At 42.6% G+C, this 15,219-nt stretch overlaps 1 protein-coding gene across 6 annotated transcripts in view; it reads right to left on the bottom strand.

Moving 5' to 3' along the window:
• Nucleotides 1-4,362: 4,362 nt before the first annotated feature.
• LOC122563194 (amyloid-beta A4 precursor protein-binding family A member 1-like) overlaps nucleotides 4,363-15,219 on the bottom strand; it is a 200,554-nt gene continuing 189,697 nt past the window's right edge. For all 6 annotated transcript variants that reach the window (XM_043716738.1, XM_043716774.1, XM_043716757.1 and 3 more), the window contains one exon: nucleotides 4,363-7,091. In XM_043716738.1, the coding sequence (XP_043572673.1) occupies nucleotides 7,020-7,091 (72 nt within the window). In that variant the 3' untranslated portion in view covers nucleotides 4,363-7,019. The remainder of the gene's footprint in view (nucleotides 7,092-15,219) is intronic.

Here is a 15,219-nt window from a genome sequence, read left to right as displayed (position 1 = left end):
CCCATTTTTTGTTGCAATATGTCGAACTGTTGTATAATTTTGTTCACACCTTCCTTGCAAACTGTTGTTTCTGTGGTGAGAAGGAATGATCAGATTTAACACTTGAGAGAAAGTTTGTGAAGGAGGCTGAACAATCACAGAACACATCTCAGGTCTGAATGCTGATGTGATGCCCAGGGTCCCTGAGGCGAAGTGTCCAAGAGGAAGTGGCTACAGCACCATTTCAAAATATTTCATCTGAAAGAAATATTTCATGCTACAGAAATGACCAGCAAATTCCCAAAAATTAAAAAAGGATTCACACTACACTGGTTACCCGGTGTAAGGTATGGCATGTTTTAAATTACTACAGCAGTTTTTAGGCATATTTCAAACTTGGTCTTATGTGCAGGCAATTGCTAAAAACTCTTCTAGTCCACTGTTTCTGTGTGGTTACCACAACTTGCATTTATAAAGCACCTTTAGTGCAGCAAGATGCCCCAAGTTCCTTCACATGAATGTCAGCAGACAATAATTTGACTGCGAGCTGCTTAAGAAGATTTTAGCACTTGGTCAACAACAAGTTCAAAGAATCTTATTACAGGAGTGTGGCTTTAGGAATGGAATTGCAGAACTTCAGGCCCTGCCACCAATGGTGGAGCAACTAAAAGCAGGGAACCAGGTCTCACAGCGCCAGGGACGCGGGTTCAATTCCAGCCTCGGGCGACTGTCTAGGTGGAGTTTGCACATTCTCCCTGTGTCTGTGTGGGCTGCCTCCGGTTGCTCCCCGTTTCCTCCCACAGTCCAAAGATGTGCAGGTTAGGTGAATTGGCCATGCTAAATTGCTCCATAGTGTTCAGGGATGTGTAGGTTAGGTGGATTAGTCAGGAGAAAAGTAAAGTAATAGGGTATGGGGAATGGATCTGGGTGAGATACTCTTCGGCGGGTAGGTGTGGACTTATTGGGCCAAACAGCCTGTTTCCATACTGTAGGGATTCTATGAATTAGTCAGCAGCAGAGACCCCAAAAGGGTTGAGACACCGAAGCAGACTGGAAATAAGAGGCAACATTATGGAGGGATTTGAAAGATGAGTATGAGCATTTGGACCTGAATCCAGTGAGCACAGGGGATGATTGATTGGTGTCCAGGTCTTAGTGTGGTTTAGGACGTGGGCAGCAAAGATTTTTGATGAGCTGGATCATACAGGGACTGGAAGGTGAGAAGCCAGGCAGGGGAGTGTTGGGAAAGCATTGAGTGACCTTTTCTGGAAGCTGGCGAGATTCTGACTTGTGTAAGGATGTGCAGCAATGTGACGGTGAATCAGCAACCAGCTTATTTGACATCTCACCTGATCGCGATTTCCCCTGAAAGTAAAAGTGGAGAAATCTGTTTGCCAACTCACTCTTACCTCATTTAAATTATCATGTCACCTCAAACATACTTCCTTCATGGGGAGATGAAGGATGGTCATTGAAAATTGTGGTTATATACACTTCAAAGTATACAGGCAGTGGCAGGAAAAGGCGGGGGAATCAAAGTTACTGACATAGATAGTTAATACAAATGAGTAAATGACTGTCTAACATTCTGTGTCAGCAAGTCAAACTATGACTGAAAACCAAATTGGTCACGATCAATTAGAATTCCCCATGTTCAAAAGTCTCTCAATGTTCACACTGAAGTGCAACACTGAGGAACAGTTAATGGAGGAAGTACTGGAAAGGCTTGTAAAAATCCTGGCACTGCACCCCAACATTCCTGGGAATACACCCTAACAATGCCTGGGGCTGCACCCCAACAATCCTGGGAATACACCCCAACAATCCTGGGGCTGCACCCCAACAATCCTGGGAATACACCCTAACAATCCTGGGACTGCACCCCAACAATCCTGGGTCTGCACCCCAACAATCCTGGGGCTGCACCCCAACAATCCTGGGACTGTACCCCAACAATCCTGGGGCTGCACCCCAACAATCCTGGGGCTGTACCCCAACAATGCCTGGATTGTACCCCAACAATCCTGGGGCTGCACCCCAACAATCCTGGGACTGCACCCCAACAATCCTGGGACTGCACACCAACATTCCTGGGGCTGTACCCTAACAATGCCTGGGACTGCACCCCAACAATCCTGGGGCTGCACCCCAACAATGCCTGGGGCTGCACCCCAACAATCCTCGGACTGCATCCCAACAATCCTGGGGCTGCACCCCAACAATCCTGGGACTGCACCCCAACAATGCCTGGGACTGCACCCCCACAATCCTGGGACTGCATCCCAACAATCCTGGGACTGCACCCCAACAATCCTGGGACTGCATCCCAACAATCCTGGGACTGCATCCCAACAATCCTGGGATCGCATCCCAACAGTCCTGGGACTGCATCCCAACAATCCTGGGACTGCACCCCAACAATCCTGGGACTGCATCCCAACAATCCTGGGACTGCATCCCAACATACCTGAATTGTACCCCAGCATCCACAGACATTGAACCCAGTTGATTCTTAACAGGGGAATTAGAAGTAGGAATAAACCATGCAGGATTTACTTACACCTAAAAAAAGGAGTTCATTGTTTTTACCAGTCATTGGATCACCATCCCCAAGAGCTTTCACCTAAATGCAAACATTGCCAATGACAGGTTTGATATCTTAAACAAATTGAGGCCATAAATTCATTGGTTTCTGGTAGATTTTATTGGTCAGAGTTGCGAGACACGTGCCCTGTGCTTAAGGTGTCAGAACACAATCTGTTACAGAGGTAAATACATGCAACACACAGCACGGCAGCTACAGAGAGGCAACACGTGGAAATGTCAGTCACAGTAGAGACATGGGAGGCCATGAACAACCAATACAGGGAAGGTCAGTAACTAACTCCGGGTCGGTGGAAGGGGGTGGGTGGATGAGATAGGTGCCCCTTCTCCTCCTCTAAAGAAACTCATTGAATTCACTGTGTGGAGATCAGTTCAGTGCTGTCATGTGGTAACCTCTTTTTTTCTCAAAAACACTGCCCTTCACTATCTGGACTGAAATGAAACAATGCTTCTTTTGGCCCTTTCTCTAAAGAACTTTGCCTGAAGTCGAACCCCCTCACCCCACCCTGGACTCTATCGTGGTTTAATGCCACATTGGGAGTAAGCCAGGAGAAACAATGGCAGAGCAATCCTTAGGCGTCTGGAAACTTGACATAAAACCAGAATATCGATGTGATGGATGCACCGCTTTCAGTTCCGAGGAATTGGCCACCCAGCCTGCAATGTCAACTCTGTTCCTTGCCCTCCCTCTCCCTATACAGATGCTGCCTGACCTGACCATTTACACGTGAGAAAACACTTTTGTTTGAACTGAACTGATAGAATGTTGTCAATCGCTGTGCGTTGCCTGCACACTGCGCAGTTTTTTGCCTTCACTCTGGCATATTTCACCCAATGTACTTTCAAAGGAGGGGTAAGGCATGGAATAGAGATTTATTTTTCAAAGTTTCTTTCCACCCCGTCTCTCATTTGCTTTGTATTGCCAAAATGAGATGTTAAAATACATATATTTTATATATCACATGAAATATATTATGAACAAACAGAGTTTCGCTCTCCGAAAGTAAGTTAGGTTTCAATAGGGTACAAAGAACACTGTCATTTTGCTCTGCTCAGTCACATCTAAACTCCTTAGGGTCGATGTTAACTCTGAAATCAGCCTCACATCAGGCTGGTTCGTAGACTGCCAACTCCTGGAGATCATTAGCACTTAAACCCCGCCCTGGCAAACAATGTCCAAAGATTGTTTCAATTAAGACATTCAAAGGACATATCAAATAAAATGATCTGCTCAATGTCCACCCCTCCCCTGCCCCCACCACCTCCCAGTCGTTTCTCACTTGTAGCTGTGACCTGGACATCAATCTTTGAACTCTGAGAGTCAGCAACCTCAGGAGTATTTAAAGATGTTTTTCAGAAGGCACTCTCACCCCACCTCAGTGAGCCAGCCAATCTGTTTCGGCCAACAGGCACCCATCCAAATGACACTGGCGTTCTGTAACATGTATGGGATCCCAGTTGCTACTTTAGAGTTGAGGTGGAAAATTCCTGGACGTGATTGACTGGTGACAAAGAGGACGGCATAGTGAAAGCTAACCCCCAAACCTCATAGCAACCATCTAGGCCTTTCTCGTTTGATCGATCCACTCGGCTCCTTTCTTCCTGCTAGGAGAAAGTGAGGACTACAGATGCTGGAGAGTCGGAGTCGAAGTCGAAAACTGTGGCACTGGGAAAGACACAGTTCAGGCAGCATCCGAGAAGCAGGAGAGTTGACGTTTTGGGCATAAGCCCTTCATTAGGAATGTGATAAGCTCTGATGAAGGGCTTATGCCTGAAACGGTGACTCTCCTGCTCCTCGGATGCTGCCTAACCCGCAGTGCTTTTCCAGAGCTACATTCTGACTCCGTTCCTCTTGCACCTACTCCATCTAATGGGCTGTTTTACGGTAATGCCTTGGCATCCCACATTCCTTAATAAAGGACGCTGAGACTTCAAGACAGCTTCAACCCCTTTAATCACTAGACCCAATTGGTCACACCACTCAAGAGTTAATAACGACCCCATTGTGAAGAAAGTCTCCCCCCTCTCCCCATAATCCAGTTAGGATATATATATGTATACATACATATAGATTGTATTTATATATTATCTGATCGACCTTACAAAGCATTTACTTCTTTTAAAAAGAGAATAACCAATATTTAGCCCGTTGCAACAAGTTTATGGAATTTCGTTTGTTTTAAACATGGAAAAATGGGAAAAGGAATGTAAATCATTAGACACACGACTCTTGTCCCCCTTGCTCCCTCCCCCCAACCCCAAAATATATCCTTAATAGTAAAATAAATAAACAAATATTGTGGCTGCATCATAAACACCAAAAAAAATCTGAACTTATGACAAAACAAACACTGGAATAGGAACTACATTCATAAGAAGTGCATTATTCCAACAATCGTAATTAATACATTAGTTGAAATGTATAACTGTTACATAACTTTACAAGGAACAGCTTTATTACACTGCAGCATTATAACTTCCTGATGTTTAATGTTATTTGCTATTGCACCACTGGACAAAAAAAAATGTTATGTTCTAGGATTGCATAAGATATTTACATTAAGTTCACGTCAGCAGCTGCAGATATCTGATTACAAACTATCAACACCCAAGTCACTGGATGACTGAAACCCATTAGTTTGTGCCATGCCATTATAATTACTTCAAGTAATGATGCTACAAAGTCTGACAGGTTTCTAAGTGAGGTTAATATTTTTGATTTGCATGTAAACAGGGTGATGTTGATCTGGAGTAGGGGGTGAACCTTGACAATTCCATTCATAAACTATTCAGCTCTAACTCAGTTCCACAGATGAGGAATGAAACGGATGTTCCATTACCATGATGTTAGCGACTGTGAAACTAGTGCTGATAGGATACATAACAAGTCTTAATTAGATCTCATCTTCACCTTAATCAAATGGAAATAAACCCAGTGGTTTTAATTACCTAATAATTACTGCCCAGTTTAGGCTAACCTTATGCTCACATTGAATTGCTGCAGACGTTAAGATTCGTATTTTCTGCTTCAGTGTGGTGTGTGAACTCTTGCTATGAAAAGACACCTTGTACACTTCGAAATCACTTCTTCTAAAGAGCTATTTACATGGCTACCTAAACTTGTCCTCATCAAGTAGAAATGTTAGACCTTAAAGTGCAGGCTACCAAATAAATCATGGCACTGTAAAGCTGACAGCTATTAATCCCACAGCACTGTACAGGTGGTTCAATATGTCTAAGTAATGAATTTAAGTGGAGTGCGGAACTTCCTGTGCGAAACCAATGCTTTCTGAGTGAAACAACATCACACTCAGGATGAAATAATGGCTGCATCCTAGCCTTTTCTCCACGTGAAGGGCAGGAGTGTGCATGTAAAATTCTCTTACACGGAATTAGATGTCCACAGTAGCCATGTAGGGAGTTAAGTAATGAGATTTCAGGTTGTAGAATATGAAGGCAGGGTGCCTGACGTGAAAATATTACTCGCAATATCATATTTCTAAGTCACCCAAAAATCCTCTTCAAAACCATTCTTACCTCCCGCACCATAACATTGCAAAACAAAACATAGTTTAACTAGAACGTGCCAATGTAGTTTTAAATTACAGATAAAGGAATAATGTAAACATATTTAGGGAGGGGGGTATTTGCCTCTCTTTGCTGATTTTTATGCTTACAGAAAAAAAAATAGACCTGAGTATAAAATAGTGTTCCCCATTTTATAATCTTGGCTACAGATTTGTTAAAATTAGCAAAGATAATTATGTCCCACAGCCTTTTGTTTTATAAAGTGGAGTCAATGGAATGATCTTAGCTTCACACAGTGTATCAGTAAATGGCTTTAAAATATTGAAATAGAAGAAAACAAAACCAATTAATATTTTCAAAATAACAACTACTTTAAACAACACATCAATGTCTGGGGAATGTCTCAGGGAAGGAATGGTAAATAAATCAGGAAAAACATTGGGAATTTTTTTTTTTAAATGCCAGCAATGAAAATTTGGATGTTTCTGAGTCATTCTTAGTAGAACACACTCCGTAATACAAGTTTCACAATTTTCTAAATGCTCATAGTCAGTTCTTTTAGGTTAAATAACATTTCCTAATGACGTCATCAATGGGGCTGAAATGGTTACTGTGAAAGGTTCACTCTTAAATAACATCAAACTATATAGGTGCTCCGTTATTTTGCCTATTTGTGGATTACTGAGAATTAAGTCTGTGGGAATATATTTATGTTCAATTCTATATAAACCAACAAAGCTGCATCTCTGAAAGGCATCAAAGTTTTTTCAACAGATTTTTTGTCAAACCAAGCATGTTTAAATAAAAAATATTGTAGTTTCTGCTGCTGCAGGAAGGCAGCAATGATTAACACAATCAAACCACACAGACATATCCACTTTGCACACTGGGTCATCGTGACAGCCCTTTCAGATGTAAACTGGTTGTTCTTGCGCAGTCAGCAGTCTGTACATAGCAGCAGGCATTGTTTTCATGTGGATCTAGGGCAAAAGAGAGGGAGATCAGTACAACTTCTACATACCCAATGCCCTGGATATCCAGGACCAATCCTAGATGCTATTCTATAATATAGTGGCATACAGTGTTGAAACAATCTTTATTTGCAGATCACAACCAAACATGAATATGCAGGATATACACAGCGGACCGGTCAGTAGCAACAGAGAAGATCGAGATGGAACCAAACACTAACTTGCCATCTTGAAAGTAAAATGTCCCAAGCTGGACCACAAGAATGTTAACAGCCAAAATTCGACATTAAACCACATAAGGAGATACAATGACAACTGAAGAGAGATGCTTTATGAAGTGTCTTGAAAGGAGCTACCTAAAGAAGGAGTGAGGCTCCGGAAGCCCGTGGTTTCAAATAAATCGGTTGGACTATAACCCGGTGTTGTGTGATTTTTGATTTTGAAAGGTGCAGAGAGAGATGGAATAGTTGAGGGCAGGAATTTCAGAGTTCACAGCCTAGTACCTGAGTTACAGCCATTAGTGATGGAATGGTTATAATGGGGAGATATGCAAAAAAGCCAGAATTGGAGATCTTAGAGATTTAGAGGGCTTGTCAAAGAAGTAAGGAAGTGCAATGTGATTGAAAGACTAATAAAAAGCCAAAAATTATAACCTATTTCCTACCTGAAACATTAATCTTAGCATTTTCTGCATTTTTCTTTTGAAACTTATTTATTTTAATCAAGAAAAAGGGGAGGCCAAAGGGTGACCCAATGGAGGTCTTCAAATTTATGATGTGCTCAGTAGGTTGAAGGTTTAGATGTTAATACTGTGTGGGTGGCTGAACCTAGGGGCCAAAAACCAGAGACTAATAAATCCAGAAGGGAATTCAGGAGGAAATTCTCAATCCAGACATTCGCGAGAATGTGGAATTTGCTATCGTGGGGAGAGGTTGAGACAAAATTGATCTGAAAAGAAACTGCAAAACACAGAAGAAAAAAAGGAATAGAAGAAAATGTTGATAGACGGACATAAAGTAGGGAGGGAGAGGGCTCATGAGAACCAGTGGGGCTGAATGGCCTTTGCATTAATCAAATGAATTTCTGTGGATATAGAGTCACAGAGTCATACAGCGTGGAAACAGAGCCTTCGGTCCAACTTGTTCACGCTGACCAGACATACCAATCGAACCTAATCCTACTTGCCAGCATTTGGCACATATCTTTCTAATCATGTCCCCATCCAAACGCCTTTTAAATGTTGTAATTGCACCTGCCTCAACTTCTTCCTTTTTCAGCTCGCTTTATACACGCTCCACCCTCTGCATGAAAAAGTTGCCCCTCAGGTCCTTTTTAAATACAGTATTTCCTCTCTCACCTTAAACCTATGCTCTCTAGCTTTGGATTCCTCCACCCTAGGAAAGAGGCCTGAGCTATTCACTCTATCCATGCCCCTCATGATTTTATTAACCTCTATAAGGTCAACCCTCAGCCTCTGACATTCCAGGGAAAATATCCCCAGCCTATTCAGCCACTCCCTATAATTTAAACCCACCAGTCCCAGCAACATCCTGGTAAATCTTTTCTGCACCCTCTCAAGTTTAACAACATCCTTCGTAGAGAAGGGTGACCGGAACTGTATGCAGCATTCCAAAAGTGGCCTCACCAATGACCTGTACAGCTGCAACATGACCTCCCAACTCCTAAACTCAAATGTTCTCAAAGAATGTAAATGTGCCAAATACCTTTTTCACCATCCTGTCTACCTGCAAATCCACGTTCAAAGAACTATGCACCTCTTCATTCCTACAGCTGCTATTTGAATCTTAGTTTCTAAAAACATGGCTATCAGCAGATCAAACTAGACAGTTGCATGATTGCAAATGCAATAATCTTCTTCAAAAAGATTTTTCCAAAGAACAAGCTTATTACAAGAGGCATAGCAGATCCTCTGGCAGGTTTCCATCTCTCTCTCTCTCACACACACACACACACACAAACAGAGTGTGGAGGGGCAGTCATTTCATCTCTGTGCAGAGACATCTGCTCATGACCAATCTGCACTTGTTTACATGTCTAGCTTCAACAGAAGGAAATTCAATCCACTGACGTCAGCAGTCATTACAGTTCAGAGGTGCCAATGTTATCCTCTGAGATGGGAAAAGGAACCTATAGATCCTGCAGAGACATGGCACAGAAACATAACTCAGAGAAGTGTAATGTGATGCATTTTGGAAGCGATCAAGAGAAGTAATTTAAACAAGAGGGATGCCAGGAATAGAAAGAACTGGTAGCTCATATAACCAAGTCATGCAAAGTGACAATAAAGTTGACAAGGCTGATGAAAAATAACATATATAATTTTAAAAATATATTCTTTCACAGTGAGAGAGTTCCACTAGCTAGGACAATTTTTATTGCTCATCCCTAATTGCGCTGGAGAAGGTGGGGGTGAGCTGCATACTTGAACTGCTGCAGTCCTTGGGGCATAGGTAGACCCACAATGCCGTTTCCAGGTTTTTGACTCGCAACAATAAGGAAATGGGTGATACAGTTCCAAGTCAGTTGGCACATGGTTTGGTGGGGAACGTGAAGGTGGCAGTGTGCTCATCATCTGTTGCCTTTGATCTTCTAGATAGAGTGGTCACATGTTTTGGAAGGTGATGTCAAAGGAGCCTCGATGAATTCCTGAACTACATCAGTGCGTCAGTGATGGAGGAAATAAGTGTTTAAACAAGCAGGATGCTTTGTTTTGGATGGTTCTGAGTTCGAGGTATTATGGAGTTGAGCTCAGTTTTGTAGATGGAGGGAAGGCTTTGGAGAGTGAGGAGGTAACAGAGAGAGCTGGTGAGAAGCCACTGAGTGGGATTCTGGCAGTAGCTGGCTCAGTCACCATGTAGGTTTGACTGCTCAGGAACCAGGTTTGCACGCTGACTAAGTAGTGCCTGGAGGGAGATAAAATACTTTTTGTCCTATGCCCTCTAGTTCTGGACTCCCCCACCCCAGGGAAGAGACTTTGTCTATTTACCCTATTGTGTCCCTCATGATTTTATAAACCTCTATAAGGTCACCCCTCAGACTCCGACACTCCAAGGAAAACAACCCCAGCTTGTTCAGCCTCTCCCTATAGCTCAAATCCTCTAATCCTGGCAACATCCTTGTAAATCTTTTCTGAATCCTTTCAAGTTTCACAAAGTCCTTACAATAGGAAGGAGACCAGAATTGCACACAATGTTCCAAATGTGGCCTAACCAATGTCCTGTACAGCTGCAATATGACCTCCCAACTCCTGTACTCAATATTCTGACCAATAAAGGAAAGCATACCAAACACCTTCTTCACTATCCTATCTACCTGAAACTCTACTTTGAAGGAGCTATGAACCTGCACTCCAAGGTCTCCAACACTCCTTAGGACCTGACCATTAAGTGTATGAGTGTATAGTGGGTTGCATAATTAGTTCCTGGATTTTTGTCTGTGATCGATAAGGTTGATTTGGTTGATGAGGTTCAAAATGGCAGGAAAACTTAGCCTTATGGAATACTCCTCTTGCAATATGTGGGAAATCAGGAAGACTTCCAGTGTCCATGGTGACTACGCATGCAGGAAATGTGTTCAGCTGCAGCTCCTGATTTGCCACATAGAGTGCCAGAAACTGTAGATGGACTCACAATGGAGCATCCCTGAGGTTGAGAATGGTGTGGATAGCACGTTTAGCAAGCTGGTCCCACCACCAGTAAGGGCTGATACAAAGAGATGGGTGATTACCAAGAAGATGAGTAAGCGTGGGTAGGCAGTGGAGTCCCCTGTAGCAGTTCCCCTCTCAAACAGATATACCGTTTTGGAGACTGTGGGGGGTGGGTGGGAATGGCTTCTCAGGAGAAAGCAGCACAAAAGCCATATCAGATATACCACAACAGGCAATGTTGTACAGCAGGGCAGGTCAAAGTGTAAACAAACTGGAGTGATGGAGACTCTATAATCAGGGGCACAGACAGGCGTTTCCATGGCTGCGAGGGAGACTTTTGGATGCTGTGTTGCCTCTTGGTGCTAGGGTCAAGGATATCTGAGGGCACAAGATATTCTGAAGTGAGAGGGGTAGCAGCCAGTGGTTGATACTAACATAGGCAGAAAGAGAAATCAGATCCTCCAAAGGGAGCTCAGGGAGTTAAATAGGAAGTTGAAAAGCAGGACCTCTAGGGTTGTAATCTCAGGATTACTTCGTGCCACATGCCAGTGAGGCTAGGAATAAGCAGATAATACAATTATATACGTAGCTAAAGAACTGGTGTAGAATGGAGGGCTTCAGGTACATGTATCATTAGGATGTCTTCTGGAGCAGATGAGACAAGAGGATGGGTTGCACCTAAACTGGAGGGACACCAAGATCCAGGCAGGGTGGTTTTGTATTGCCACTTGGGAGAGTTTAAACTAGTGTGGCAGGGTGTGGGAACCAGACTAATAGTCAGCAAGTATAATGACTGAGGAGGAGTCAGAGATGAAGGGCAGCAAGGCTAAGAGGAAGATCAGACAGAGAGATGTTACTGAACATGGCAAAACTGGAGATCTCAGGTGCATTGTTTTAGTATGATGGGTAAGGCAGATGAACTTAGAGCTTGGATTGATACATACTGTTTCAGAGACTTGATTGAGAGAGGGACAAGTCTGGCAGCTTAACATTCCAGCATTTAAATATTTCATACGAGATAGAGATGTAGAAGAGGTGGGGAGGGGATTATTGATAAGGAAGAAAATCACAGCAATACTGAGGGAGAACACCTTGGAGGGTTCATCCAGCAAGACCATATGGGTAGAGCTCAGGAATAGGGAAGGGTGCAATCACTTTGATAGAAGTGTACTACAGGCCTCCCAACAGGAGACAGAAGAATAGAGAGTTGGACAGATTATGGACAAATATAAAAACAACAGTGTTGTTGTGGTGGGGGATTTTAATTTCCCCTATAATGACTGAGACTTGTTTAATGCCAGGGGCTTGGATTGCGGGGAGGGAGAGATAGGGCATGTTAGATGCACCCAGGATGTTGTTTTGAGACAATATGCAAATAGTCAAAGTAGGGAAGGGGCCATGCCATACTGGTACTGGGGAAGGATCTGCGAGGTGATGGAAGTAGAAGAGCATTTCAGGAATAGTGACCATAATTCCCTAAGTTTTAAGCTACTTATGGATAAAGATAAGCGTAGTACTCAGGTGAAAGATTTAAACTGAAGGAAGGCTAACTACCATAATATTAGACCGGAACTAGGGCATATAGATTGGAGTACTGTGTTTAGTTCTGGGCACTTTGTTTAAGGAAGGATCCTTCACGACAGACTCCAAAATCTTATCAACGACTGAGGTCAGGCTAATCAGCCTGTCTTCTATGACTAAGCCAGTTCTGTATCCAACTTATTGGCTCACCATGGATCCTGTGTGACATCAGCTTTTGTATCAGCCTGCCCTGAGGGATCTTGTCAAAGGCCTTGCTAAAATCCACATACACAACATCTACCACACTGTCCTCATCAATTATCTGTGTCACTTCCTCAGAAAACTCAATCAAGTTTTGTGAGACATGACCTTCCCTGCACAAACCCATGTTTCCTATTGCTAATAAGTCCATATTTTTCCAAATGTGAGTAAATCACTTTCAGAGGAATGTGCTGCTCCTAAACTCTAATGAACTGGTCTTTAAAAGATTCTCACATGCAGATGTGGATTAATAAGTTGGATACAGAACTGGCTTAGTCATAGAAGACAGGCTGATTAGCCTGACCTCAGTCGTTGATAAGATTTTGGAGTCTGTCGTGAAGGATGAGATCTCTGATTACTTGGAAATGCATGGTAAAATGGGGCAAAGTCAGTCTGCTTTCATCAAGGGCAGGTCACGCCTGTCAAATCTGTTAGAATTCTTTGAGGAGGTAAAAAGCAGGTAAGACCAGAGAGAGACAATGGATGTTATATATCTGGACTTCCTGAATGCCTTTTATAAAGTGCTGCACAATGGGCTACTGAGTAAGATAAGGGCCCAGGTATTAGAGGCAAGGTACTAGCATGGAAAGAAGCTTGGCTGTCTGGCAGAAAGCAGAGAGTGGAGATAAAAGGGTCCTTCTCAGAATGGAAGCCAGTGACTAGTGATACCTGGCAGATAAATTTCAATGCAGAGAAATGTGAAGTAATTCATTTTGGTAGAAGAAAATGGAGAGACAATACAGGCTCAAATGGTACAACATGGAGGGGAGTAAATGAGCAGGTGGACCTTGGGGTTCATGTGCATAATTTTCTGAAGGTGTCTGGGCAAGTTGAGATAGTTGTTAACAAGGCTTATGGAATCTTTGGGTTTCTAAATAGAGGTATAGAGGATGAAATTTAGGAAGTGACGCTAAACCTTAAATCATTGGTCAGACCGCATTCGGAGTACTGTGTTTAGTTCTGGGCACTTTGTTTAAGGAAGGATGTTAGAGCCCTGCAGAGTCAAAGCAGAATGATATCAGGAATGAGGGATTTTTGATACAGGAAAAGATTAGAGAGATTGGGCTTATTTTCCTTGGAGCAGAGAGGATTAAGAAGTGACCTTATTGAGAAGTTCAAAATTATGAACAATTTTGACAGGGTAAAGGAGGATATTCTATTTCATCTAGGTGGTATGTCAGTAACTAATGGTCACAATTTCAAGATTGTCAGCAAGAGACTTAGGAATGAGATGATGAGAAACTTCTTTACTCAGTTGTTAGGATTTAGAATGTGCTGTATGGGAGAGTGGTGGAGCCGGATTCCATGGGAGATTTCAAAAGAGAGCTGGATATATATTTGAAAATGAATAACTTAGAGGCTTACAGAGATAGGACGAGAGAATGGGTAGATCTTTCAAGAGCCAGTACAGACACAATGGGTCTAAAGGCCTCCTTCAGTACTGTAAAATTCTATGATTTTATGAAAGGTGCTATTTAAATGAAACTTCCGTCTCTCTTTATTATTACAGTAATTTTTTTTTTCAAATATAAACTTTGTTGTAGATGTTAATATCATTGGGATATTGGGTCAATTTCAGTAGGTGACCAACTCCTGACATGACAGCTGAATTGTTCTCCTTGTAACCTTAGAAGAAAGAATTATTGATGAGGTTGGGGGGTGGGTGAGGAGAATGTCTGGACAGGGACCAACATGCAGTTTTCACAGCTTCTAATGAGAAAGCTATAACCCAGCTTAACATTCATCTCAGTCTATGGAATTTTTGTTTTAAAGAAACCAAAGGTGACTTCAAGGGCAATTCTGATGTAACCAATCGGACAGCTAACTGCGTTTACTGACCACATTCTAGGGATCAGCTTCAATCACATTATAGGCACAATCTGATCCAAAGTTTATAAGTGATAACATCATAGATATTTCCAACATTGCTAACTTGGTTAAGCCTTGCAACAGATGGTTTAGGTTACAACTCCTGATACAGCAATTATTTTGGACTTGCGACATCTTGAACAACCAGGAAGAATTGCATTTTCATCCTTGCCTCTATATAACAGTGCTTTCATTTAGTTCATTCGCAGGATGTGGGCTGGGCCAGTATTTATTGCCCATCACTAACTGTGTTTGAGAAGAGTCACCTTTATGAATACAACTGAGAGGCTTGCCAGGCATTTAAAAGTCAGCCACATTGCTATAACCTGGAGTTTATATGTGGGTCAGACAGAGTAAAGGTGGTAGATTTCATTACCCCCCAAAAACATTAATGACTAGATGGATTTTTCTGACAACCTGGAAGTTTCATGGGCACCGTTACTGATAAACTCTTTTAATTTCAGACTTATTTCCCAGCAGCTGTAATGAAATTTGAACTCGCATTTCCCAGTCGTTAATCCAAACCTCGGGAATTTCAGGTTAGTAACACAAGCTATGTTGCTAATCCCTACCAACTACCTAGACACCCAAACACGCTTAAGAACCCCATACATCATAATCACATACCCATCCAGCTCCCTGACCCACAGACCACTTTCCGCATGCACACAAGAAACACACCACGCACCCACACTCCCTCACCCATCCACGCACCCACACTCCCTCACTCACACTCCCTCACCCACCCACACTCCCTCACCCACACACCCACTCACACATCCTCACCCATACTCACTCACCCTGATTCACACACACTCA

This window comes from Chiloscyllium plagiosum, chromosome 2 (assembly GCF_004010195.1).
Source record: "Chiloscyllium plagiosum isolate BGI_BamShark_2017 chromosome 2, ASM401019v2, whole genome shotgun sequence".
Lineage (NCBI taxonomy): Eukaryota > Metazoa > Chordata > Chondrichthyes > Orectolobiformes > Hemiscylliidae > Chiloscyllium > Chiloscyllium plagiosum.
The sequence above is the reverse complement of the archived record's forward strand: the minus strand, read 5'-3'. Positions and strand labels throughout refer to the sequence as shown.